At 40.3% G+C, this 11,794-nt stretch overlaps 1 protein-coding gene across 3 annotated transcripts; it reads right to left on the reverse strand.

Annotated features, from left to right (window-relative positions):
* Positions 1 to 535: 535 nt before the first annotated feature.
* Positions 536 to 9,099, reverse strand: MGST1 (microsomal glutathione S-transferase 1). Of its 3 annotated transcripts, none has more exons than XM_084286870.1 (5): positions 9,000 to 9,099; positions 8,540 to 8,675; positions 6,337 to 6,484; positions 4,131 to 4,225; positions 536 to 1,161 (listed from the first exon to the last, which is right to left on the reverse strand). In XM_084286870.1, exons 3-5 carry the CDS (start codon positions 6,460 to 6,462, stop codon positions 915 to 917), a joined length of 468 nt encoding a protein of 155 aa, XP_084142996.1. In that variant the 5' UTR covers positions 6,463 to 6,484; positions 8,540 to 8,675; positions 9,000 to 9,099; the 3' UTR covers positions 536 to 914. The 3 variants fall into 3 exon arrangements, with proteins under 3 accessions (XP_084142996.1, XP_084142994.1, XP_084142995.1); XM_084286868.1 differs by having other exon boundaries at positions 8,606 to 8,675; positions 9,000 to 9,097; XM_084286869.1 differs by lacking the exon at positions 9,000 to 9,099 and adding an exon at positions 8,837 to 8,905 and having other exon boundaries at positions 8,606 to 8,675.
* Positions 9,100 to 11,794: the final 2,695 nt, after the last annotated feature.

Here is an 11,794-nt window from a genome sequence, read left to right on the forward strand (position 1 = left end):
ATTTCAAACTAACACATCATAGAAAGATATAAGCAAAGAGCAAAATTTCCTATCAGCAACATATTTATGACAGTATGACATACAAACTAATTATATATTCACATCTGAATTACTTGATATATACATCTGCAAGTGTCACTCATTTTATGCTGAATTTATTCACAAACCAAAAAAGAAAAGATCATTTACATAGGCTCTACACTTTATCCAGTCACAAAAATCTATGTATAAAGTAACTTCGACAAAAACAATTACTTCAAATTTTCACCAGTGTCACTAAATAGTGTTTAACCCAAATACTTCTCCTTTTTAATCTACTCATCTGAGAGAGATGGAGCTACAATGGTTTGCATTTTTTGATCCCAAAGTGGATTACACAAACAATTTCAAAGATTTTTTTACAACAAACCTAGCATTACCAGCTACATCTTATTATTAAGGTAAGCATTCTTCAAAGAACTGCATGATTGGAAATCTTTTTCTGATACATAGTGACATTCTATCTGCTGGCTGCAGTTAGAAGAGTCAAAATGAAAACAAAAATTCAAACACACTTTTTTTCATCTTATCTTTATTGATTTAGACTTCAGAGCTACAGCCAAAAATAGAGCATCTGTAGAAAATTACCACACATGGTATCAATACAGCATCATCGTATGTTTAGAATTATAAGCACTTGACAAATAGCAAAGAGAACATTCAATCTAACATTTTGGCAATGCAACCCGTGAATGCAGAGAGGGACTTTTTTTTCCTCCAAAAATAAGTATTTCTAACCAGGAATGAAAAGCCTCTGTTAAAAAAATTAATTCTCATCACCCTGTAAAACTCATGTTGGCTCATTCAAGACATCAACACACACCACTGGAAACTTTGCATGGAATGTCAAATGATACACAGAAGCTATAACTCAGTTACAGGTACAACGCTGTCTTCAGCACTTTGTATGCCATTGAGATGGTAACAGCATACCCAACTACCCAAGACAAACCTCTGGCAGGCTGGGGAAGAGGGATCAAATATGCAAGAGTGTGAGTGATCCTAGCTCCAACGAAGATCCTAAAATGCAGCAAGGCTGTGGACAGATCAGAGCCACTAAGAGCATACAGCAGTCCAATGCCAAGAAATGGGACAATATTTTCAAGGTCATTCAGGTGGCCTCTGGGGAGAAAAGCAAAGTTGTTTTATAGTGTTACATTTTGTTAAGTAAATCACTTCAAGTCTTATTATTTTTCAGCATCTTCAAAGTGTGCTATTGTTAAGGCCCTATCACTACTGTTGACTTTCTCTACAGTGGGGCCCTGACTTTAATGTATGTTCACCTGACATTGCTCTGGTCTCTCTTGCTGCACCCCCATACTTTTATGCTTTTGATCTTCTATATGAAATATCTTATATTTTCTCTAGGATCTTGGTAATATAAGGGACTTACATGAAGTATGTGAGGGCACCATAGCGTGCAAGAATAAAACAAGAGGAAGAAGATTTTCTGGGCTCCCCAGTACAAAAAAAACAGGGATCTGCTGGAAAGAGTCCAGTGGAGGGCCACAAAGATGATACGGGGCCTGCAGCATCTTCCTTATGAGGAAAGGCTGAGAGACCTAGGCCTGTTCAGCCTGGAGAAAAGAAGACTGAGAGGAGATCTCATCAGTGTGTATAAATGCCTGAGGTGTGGGAGACAGAGGGATTTGGCCAACCTCTTTTCAGTGGTTTGCAGGGACAGGACAAGGAGTAGTGGTCACAAGATAGAGTTTGCCAAGTTCCGCGCCAACATGCGAAAGATCTTCATGGTGAGGGTGACGAAGCACTGGAGCAGGCTGCCCAGGGAGGTTGTAGAGTCTCCTTCTCTGGAGATATTCAAGGCCCATCTGGACGCCTACCTGTGCAGCCTGCTCTAAGGAACTTGCTTTGGTAGGGGGGTTGGACCCGACGATCTTTCGAGGTCCCTTCCAACCCCTTCAATTCTGTGATTCTGTGATAACAGCTGGAATTCTCCTGTACCCTCTCACAAATGAACATCAATTGAACTGGATGACACTAACTGCAACTATTAGACTTCATTATTAGACCTTCATGATCTACTCCAACACTATCAACTTAGTTTGTAGTCTCCATAAAGAAAATATGAAACACCCTATATATTAAACATTCTATCCAAACTTCATGAGCCTCAATCGTCTTGAAGAATGTTATTTTTTAGCACCTAACAAGTCTGACAGTTATGCTCTTGGTTCATTTTCTTCACTAATAAGCACTAAAATAGTGCTAAGTGGAAAACCGTTTGAAATTTTGAAACCATAGTGTAATTTACTAAGAATGTGTTGAGACCGAACTCCAGATCTTGAACCCTTCCACAGCTCTTCGTAAACCTTCCCTGCTCCCTTTACCTCTTAAGGTAAACTATAATTCCAACCAAATTTGCTGATTGAAAAAACTTGTAAGCCTTACTAATTATATCAAATTTCACTGCCAACTAGAAACAGAACATGGTGTTGTTTTGCAGCTGCTTTTTGAACTCATGTATCATTACAAGAAAACATATCCTCCAGAAATGTTTTTTGCTTTTGTTTTTTTCCAAAAAAAAAAAAAAAAAAAAAGTACAGTGAAAAAGTAATGTTTTCCATACCCATAAACATAACAAATTCCAGTCACTTATATAGAAGAGAAGCCATGATAAATCTATCCAGCATTCTCTGTTGCCTTGAAGCTTGGAATAGAAAATAAACATCCATTAAGAATCATTGTCAGAAGAAAAAAAAAAAAAAATGGATGCTTTAACACCAATGGAGTAACTAGAGACAAGCTGACTTACTAGTTCTGGGGAAGTCTTAAACACTGCAAAACAGCAGCGCAGGCTTTGAGAATACAGTCTTGTAAAAATCCTATCTGTGTAGCTCAGACTGTGAGGTGACTCATTTTCCTAACATACTGATTTGAATTAAAAGGGCACTTGGTCCTAAAGCTGGTAGCAATTTAGCTGTCCTCTTAAAATTTACAAACAGAAAGGAATTACTCTTCAACAAGAAGTGCCCAGTTCTACATAACAACCAACACATTAAACAACAACTCCCTGAATGACAGAAAGGAAGAAAAGGAAAGTTCAGTATATTTTTACAGCCCACTGAGACCCTCCTTTCTGAGATTTTAATCCAAAAGAGACATACAGAAATATACTAGCCTTCATGGAACTACAATCATCTACATTAGCAAGGATCTACTGTTCTGAAATCAAAGTTGATATTTATTTTCTAGATGTTCCCTAATGGTGTTTTAATGAGAACTGTTCATTCACATTGAAGTTTTTGGTATAAAATCTTGAATATAGCAAATAAACTAAAAGCTTCATTAAGGAATAATGATACGGAAAGCATTAAGAATATTAAAGGTTCCTGTGCCTTGTTAGTACAGGTATATCAAACAGCATCTCTAATCTTATGATTTTGGTATCAGAAAATTTTTGCCAATAGCTAAACAGAATTAAATAAGCTGCTACATTTAACCCACTGAACTGAACTTTACAATCTGCCATGAATCTTGCAAAACAAAATACATACACTGCAGGTTGCACACTGCTATACTATTAATAGCATTCTTCCAGAAGGCTGGTCAACTTTCCCGTACAACTGATACATCAGGCAGTAACCCCAGTTCAATCCAGCAAAAAGAACACAGGCTTGGACTCCCACTCAGTATAATTTGCCAAACCATGCCATCTTTACAACTCTGGAGTTCCATGATTTTAATACAATTTCATTCCTCTTCCCCCCTGTTATTTCCTTTACACTTTGGTAAAAGATGCAACTCTTGCAACTCATGCTGAAATACTTTGAAAGCTGATTTATACTAAATCAACGTACAATCATGTTTTATAATCTTCTCACCACTTTCCCCATCCACTCAGGATCCAAGAGTGTGCTATTATAGCCAAACACTGACATTACTTGTAGTATGCATGCTGACCATTTGAATGCGGAATAGTTTGTTCATTTGGACAAATTAACATAAAACATACTAGAAACAGCAACACAAAAAAGGTATGGGTTTGCCAAAGAGAATGCGATGAAATTAGTTCTTTGATTTAGGCTGATTCTGTTACTTAAAGTAACTTTTGAAAGACTCCCATGCATTACCTGCGTACGCGTTCAACATCTGCATCAGTCCGCAGGTATTTTTTGGCACTCTCGCCTTTACCAAATGATGCTGTATCTTCTGGGTTAACAAATGCCTATTTCAAATAAAAACACAAAAGAGACATTAGATGCAAGGATGCTGCTTCTAGTCAAAGCAGCTTCATACAAAGATATGCTCTCTACTAATGCCCCTGTAACCCCACATAATTCACCTGCAGTTAAAAGCACAGGGGACAATACATCATTCAATAGAAAAATAATTTCTTGAACCTAGCCCACGTGTAGCATGTATCCTGACAAATTAACATAATTTATTCATGTAAATGATGCCTTCTTATAACATGGACAAACACAGCAGATGACTGAAGCAATGCTAGTGGCCTGAAAGAACATCATAACATGGAAGGTAGAAGTGTCTGTACTGCCTAAGACTCTTTTCACTATTCTTGACAGATTATCTGAAAGCCTTTTTGGATCCTTTGCAAGTCTATACAAGAATAGCATCCGCTCCCATCCTCATTATTACCAAATACACTGATCCCTTTCCTTTTAGGTACAAATTTTGCTACTTATATGACCCTTTATTACCTCCAATACTTTAAGATATCATTTGAAAACATCATTCACTTTAGTTGGTGCAGACTGCAGTAGATGTCTCCTTGCCGAGATGTAGTAATACATGCATTCTGTGAACTGTTCATGCTATATAGGATTTAGATTTTAAGAGGTACATGATTGCTTTCTAAGGCAGCCTTGATCCCTCACTGTTAAATATCTTTGGCCTCAAAATTCTGGAGACATTAACAGTGTCAGCAACACTCTACCTTCCCTTGCTCCACTGCTTTCCTCCACTTTCTCTTAATACTTCATTAGTCTATTTTCTTTTAAAGACTTTTTTTTTTGTCGTTTTAAACAAGAAATGAAAAGTACTTTACTTATCTGTTTTTAATATTACTGTCCATCATAAGAAAAGCAATTACCTCAAATTAATGAAAGTCCTATTGCCATCTGCACACACATGGAACACAATACAGTATGAACATTAATATAGGACTTCATTAGATCTACATATAGGATCATACAGCTGACCTGCTTCTAGAGCAAAAGGAAATAAGGTTACAACAAAGAAATCACAGAAATCTGTGTTCTATTTTGAACCTGTGAGTGTGTGTGGTCTACTGGACTCAACATTCAGCTGTGCCAAAGACCTAGAGAACCATCTGAAATCAGCAGTTGCTCAAACGCCATGCTACTAGGACCTCAAAGGTACTGTGTAACATCACAAACAACAGAATAATTGAGCTGCTTTCTCTTTCATCCAGCAGGTATAAAAAGCAGCATTTCAACTAAGGGACTGCAACAAACTCTCTGAAGCACATGCTGTCTTGCAGAAGCAGATCTCACAAGAACAGTCATATGGGGCAAACCCAGGGCTCTTTCATCTCAGGACCGAGCGTTTCCTAGAGTGGCCAGTAGCAGATACCCAGAGATCACCAAGAACATGGCAAACACAATGCAATGCTTCCCATGGGCACCCTCTCCTATGCTAGATGCAGCTTCTACATTATTTAGTAATCCTCACTCGATCTTTCATACACTTATCCATGCTATCCATCAATCCAAATAAACTTCCAGCCTGCCACTCATTTTTGAAAATGATTTTTTTTTTTTTAAACGACCTTTGTGAAATGGGAAGACTAAAACAATTAGGGAATGTAAAAAGCTTTGAAATTACTGGATGAAAGGGTTATAGAAGCATACATATGTAACTCATATACCCTCTCTGACTCTACTGGTTGGTTATTCACTTAACACAGCTTCATACCATGTTTTATTTGCTTTATAAATTGGGCAGCCTGGACACCAGCATTATCCACAAGACAGTGGAAATTACAGTTCTGAAATCTATTCCTTTTAAATGAGAAGTTATGTTTTAGGAGAGTAGCATAAGTCAAATGCAACTGTAAGAGAGTCTCATAAATATCTCACAATTAGGTTAAAAACATTCTCCATTTGATACCAACAAAGCACCAGCTGGCCAAATCCAGTCTATCATTAGGGGAGGGAAAGAGGAGAAAGTTGAAACAAAAAAGAAAGATAAGCACCTATATTTGAAAGGTGAAAAGAAAAGAGATGCCTACGATATCTCTGTTATTTCAATACAGATTTCAAGCTCTTCTATCAGACAACAATCCCAGCTTCTTACCTTTCTCGTGATTCTGAAGTATGCAGTTATAAGACTCATTAGCATCATTTTTAGGAGAACAATAGTTGCATAGGTAGCATAGGCACGGAAGACTTCATTGTCAATTAGCTGGGTAAGTTTAGCCATTTCTCCACTTCTCACTGATGACCTTTAAAAAATATTGAAGTTAGACTAACAGTAGAGAAGCCCAAAGTTCTGACAACAAGACTGACAAGACAGCTCTTCTTAGCATCACTGCAGTGACAACACAACTTTGGCTCTCTGAAAAAAATATTTTTCAAAATATTATTTTAAAATTATTATTATTATTTTTTACTAGCAAAATACTTAGTACACTTTCCAAGTAACAAAAGCCAATTTTAGACCAAGTCATTTGAACTAGTGAATTTCCCTAAGCAATTACCAGGATAGAAAGAGTGTGATGACATACTATATGTACTAGAGTGTTTAAAGAGGAAAATTAGTATTGCCTACCTTTTTTTGTAAAATGACACAATTATAATTGCATTTCAGCTTTCGAACTAGCCAATATCTTCCCACCCAGCAATAACTTGTGATCAAACTGAGTTAAACATGCATTTTCTTCCTTTGAGACCTAGTTCTTAAAAATTGCTTTTAGCATGATTCACGGGCAAAGATTAAGTTGTAATGACAAAAAGCAGAGAACTATTTATGCTTTTATCAAGGGAGGTTTAAGCTAATGAAGACTCTTTCCAGTGAGGCTGTACCAAACCCACCATCTCATGGAGGCGGTATCTTTTATCAACACCACCAAGCTAAGAAAGTTTTGAGGATTGAATGCATATACAATGAAAAGCATGTCCACCTGCACATCCAATTTGTGCTCTGCACAGAGCAAGGCTTTTGCCTCACCAGGTGCTTTAATCATGCATTTAGTGAGTAGGAATTCATATAACTAGTATTTCTTAACTACCAGGTACTTCATTCATTCTGAGACCAAAACAAAATCACATTTTTTTTTTGTCACAGATAGCTTCAAAATTTCCTATAATATTTTAACAATAAGAAGTTAAAAATTATGTACAGATCTAACATTCACTCATTTTGCCTTCAGCATGTAGTCACTGCCAGCTACAACCAAACAAGGGAAACAGGACCAGCTGCGAACAGTACAAGACTCTTGTGCTGAAGGTACATCCTTGGTGGCGAAGTGGGCAGGACAGTGGTAAGCAGCTGTTTTCTCAGTGATGCAAAACTAGCCTTGCCTAAACATGTCTAGATGTGGGGATGGGATTTTGCTCCCTCCTTTATCCTTCACAAAAGAGTGCTTCGGTCACTGGGCCAAGCACTGGGTCTAGGGATTATGGGAAACTCGGAGCAACTCTTTCCACTCCCACTGCAGCTCAGCAGTTCTGAAAACAACCAGCAACTGGGCAAAGATTTTTCTCAGCAATAAATAGACACTGTCATTTTTAACTTAGTATCACAGCAAAAAGTATGCATGGTTTATAGATTTAAAAAAAAAAAAAAAAAAGTAAATCTGTGGCTTTGGAGCATTTTTCCCCCATTGAATTTGAAAGCCATATTGAAAACACATCCAAGAACTACGTAAAGTAATGAAAAACTGTTCACCAATGTCTCTTTATCCTACCTGCTGGAACTATACCACATTTATCCATTTTCCCTACTTGTAGGGTTATCTTCTTCTAATTCTCAAGGCCTTGTCTTCACTACAAAAAGGGAAGATCAAAACCTCGCTGAAGACAAAGAATTCATCAGCAGGAAAGCCAAAATAAACCCTACCTTGTATAACAGATCAGGGTTTAAAGGGATATGCTTAGTAAAACTATCAGCAGACTGATCTGTAAATGTAATACCACACTGTGGTGGGAATGCAAAATTCAGAAGTAAAAGTTTGGATCCCACGTACAGGCTCTTAAAAGCAGAGAGGGGAAGATAGTTCAGCCACGTTGCCCTCACTGGGCACCTATGTTAATATTCACATTACACATGATTTTTGTCCCAGTGCTGACAAACTAGGCCTTCCCTGTGCAGTTGTGATTGTTAATATCAGCTAAATACCAGATGGGATGGCCTTTTGTTGTTCATTTGTTAAAACACTACTTTTCAAAGTATTGTGTGATAGCAAGTCCAGCTTCTCAGAAATATATGCTCTGTTCTTGCATCCTTAGGCTCTGACACTACACCCACCCCTTCCATAAACTGTGATAATTTAACCCGCCTTCAAAACTCAATCCGTAACAAAACCCCGGCGGCCACGCTTGAGTCACGGGGCTTCCTAGCAAACCTGTGCCGTCCTCAGCTGTGAATTCAAAGCACGCTTCGGCTGCTGCAGGCGTCCAGAGAGAAACTGCGCCCTTTAAAAAGAAAGAAATCGGGAAGTTTTAACACGCCCTGGGTGCTCCTTAGCCCGGGCCGAGCAACTCCTCCCCAGCTCGGGGGGGCAACCTGGGAGGCGAGGGACAGCCAACGCCTCTCCCAGCCCCGAGGGCTCCTCGGAGGGAGGCGATTTCCCCACCTCACAGCCAGTACCCAAGGAGCCCCCTCGCCCCGCTCCCGGGCTGTCCCCGAGCGAACCCCGCTGCCTGTCCCCGAGCACGGCCCCGGAAGGCAGCGGCTCCGGGGGGGAACCTTCCGCTCCCGCCCGGCCGCGGCGCCGCCATCTCGCAGCGCCCACGCACCTCGCCCGGCTCCCCTCGCAGAGAGCGCGCCCGGCGCCGCCGCCCCGCTGCTCGCGGCCGCCCGATGAACCCCGGCCGGCCGCGGGGCCCCGCCTCGCCTCGCCCCAGCGGGCGCGGCGGTGGAGGCGGAGACGGGTCCGGAGCTGGGCGGCAGCATGGCCCCCGGGGGGCTGAGGGCCGTGCTCCACCACCAGTGAGGGGTAGGCGGCGGCCACGTCCCCTTGGGGGCCGCGGGGCTCTCCCGGCGGCTCCGCGGGACTGGGTGACCCTGCTGAGGCAGGGTTCAGGCCTCGGCCCTCCGGGAGTTTAGCTGGAAGAAAACCGCGAGAGAAAGAAAAGAGAAAGCCCTCTGGTTTGAACGCTCATGGGCTTAAAGGCTTTTAAAGCCCTGGAGGGAAAGCAAAGATCGCAACCCAGGCAGACTTCATCATCAGGCACTGTGTTCAGCGGTTACACAAGCTGCTAAGTGGTCCTGAAGCTTGCTTGAAAAAATACTGACAGCACCAAAAAGAAGGGCTGTGAAGCTGGTGAAGGGCATGGGACACGAGTCCTATGAGGAGCAGCTGAGGGAACTGGGGTTGTTTAGTCTGGAGGAGAGACCTTACTGCACTGTGCAACTGCCTGAGAGGAAGTTGTGGGGAGCTGGGGGTCTGCCTCTTCTCCCAGATAACCAGTGACTGGAGGGAATGGCCTCAAGTTGCGCCAGGGGAGGTTCAGGTTGGAAATTAGGAGAGACATTTCTTCCCAGAAAGAGTAATCAGGCATTGGAAAGGATTGCCCAGGGAGGTGGTGGAGTCACAGTCCCTGGGGTGTTTAAGGAAAGGTTGGATGTGGTGTGTAGGGACATGGTTTAGTGGGTGACGTTGGTAGTAGGGTGATGGTTGGGTGAGATGATCTTGAAGAATCTATGGTGAATCTGAAGAATCTATGAAGAATCTAGATGATCTATGAAAGATCTCAGTGCTTTCAGCCCCTGTGTTATTTTGGTGGATCTGAACTTTTACCAAAGACAAAAATATTTACGTTGCAAAACCATCGGTGCTATTGCAGTGTTTTGCAAAACCTGACAATAAAGGAACTTCAGTGTTGGGCAAGGACTTCTCCCAGCACACCAGAATGTGATGAAAGAAGGAAATGGGATGTTCAAACCTCCCTCTGCAGAGAAAATGGCACAACCTCCAGGGCATTTCTCGTAACTGAAATGTTTGTGACTAAGTAGATTATGTAAACAAGAGTGATGAAGGTGTAGACAAATGTAGTCAGGTTCACAGTAAAAATTTCAGAAGTAGTATATGTAGATATGTATAAAGGATGAAAGGGATATTATATTTAAAGCTGCATCATTATGAAAAACTAGTCTTGCATACATATATTCAGTGTTCATTGAGGCTACTTCTATGATTCATGTCACGTTACATGCCTGTATATGCAGACCTTCTGTGACTTCACATTAAGCATGAAACAGCAAAACTCAGTTGAGCAAGGACTGTAGCTTTGGAACTGCTTTTAAGTACCGTAGGAGCTGGGTTCAACAACCTTTGTTCCCACTAGTGACACAGCAAATAGTATTTCAGTTGAAGTCAACAGAACAAGTCACATGAATGTGAATAGGTAAGAGAAAGGAATTTTTTCAGATTTTCCTTTACTAGGGAATGTATTTATTAGAAATCTGGAAATGTTTCAGCTGCTCCTAGCTGTTACTTCAAGACAGAAATTGTATTTTCAAAAATATCTGTACGCAACCTAAAACATAGTATATCCCAATTACATCGTCTAATTAGTCCTACTATGATAGAAATATATTTATTTTCTATCATTTCTTTTTTTTTTTTTTTTCTGATTGATATTCCTCTTTATCTTAAGCAAGTTTACATGTAAAAAGAAGGCAAACCTACTAAGTTAAACAGAGTTAAACTAAACTCACATTATTATACTTGAGAAGAAAAGCTGGTGAGTGATTTATATGCAGTTCTCAGAACCAGACCTGGAGATACAACAATGCCAGGAGAAAGGCCATTTTCAGTAGATATAAGGAGGATATTAAGAGATCCAGAAATGCAGCTAAAAATTCTACAAAAATCACTGTTTCATTTGGATTTCTCTTTTTTGTTTTATGGATTCTACAAATTTAGATTGATTTGTGTTATCTTAACAAACACTTCTGGAACAGAAAGCTTATGCATTCCCAGTCTTTGAATTTTGAGGCCAACCTTTTTTCCTACCACCATGGAATTCCCCTAGTTATAAGGAAGGTATAGAAAGCAGAAAGAAGTTATGGGGAAAGGAGGGAGAGAAAGATGAAGGAAGGAAGGAAGGAAGGAAGGAAGGAAGGAAGGAAGGAAGGAAGGAAGGAAGGAAGGAAGGAAGGAAGGAAGGAAGGAAGGAAAATTAAAAAAAAAAAAGGAAAAAAAAAGGGGGAAGAAAAAAAGGGAAAGGGAAGGGAAGAAGAAAGGAAGCAAGCAAGCAAGAAAGGAAAAGAAACAAGAATTGAAGCCAATATTTCTTGCAAACTGACTCCTTAAGAGAGGGGGGAAGAGAAGTCTAAATGGAGTGCAAAATCGGGGCCATAGTAAAGCAGAAGTGAACTTGTGCTCAAGGTCTATTTTCTCTTAAAAGTTCGGTAGCAGCACAAAGTGCCTGTACAACATTTGAAAACTGCTGTGATCTAAGTGAGGTTAGATACATAACTATGGTGGTAGTTGCTCCTGAGGGACCTATTCTCACAGCCCTTACTCATGTGAATTGTACCTTTGATGCTAATAGGATTACTCTTGTAAATCAGGGATGCCATATCA

Source organism: Netta rufina, assembly GCF_964035555.1.
Source record: "Netta rufina genome assembly, chromosome: 1".
NCBI lineage: Eukaryota > Metazoa > Chordata > Aves > Anseriformes > Anatidae > Netta > Netta rufina.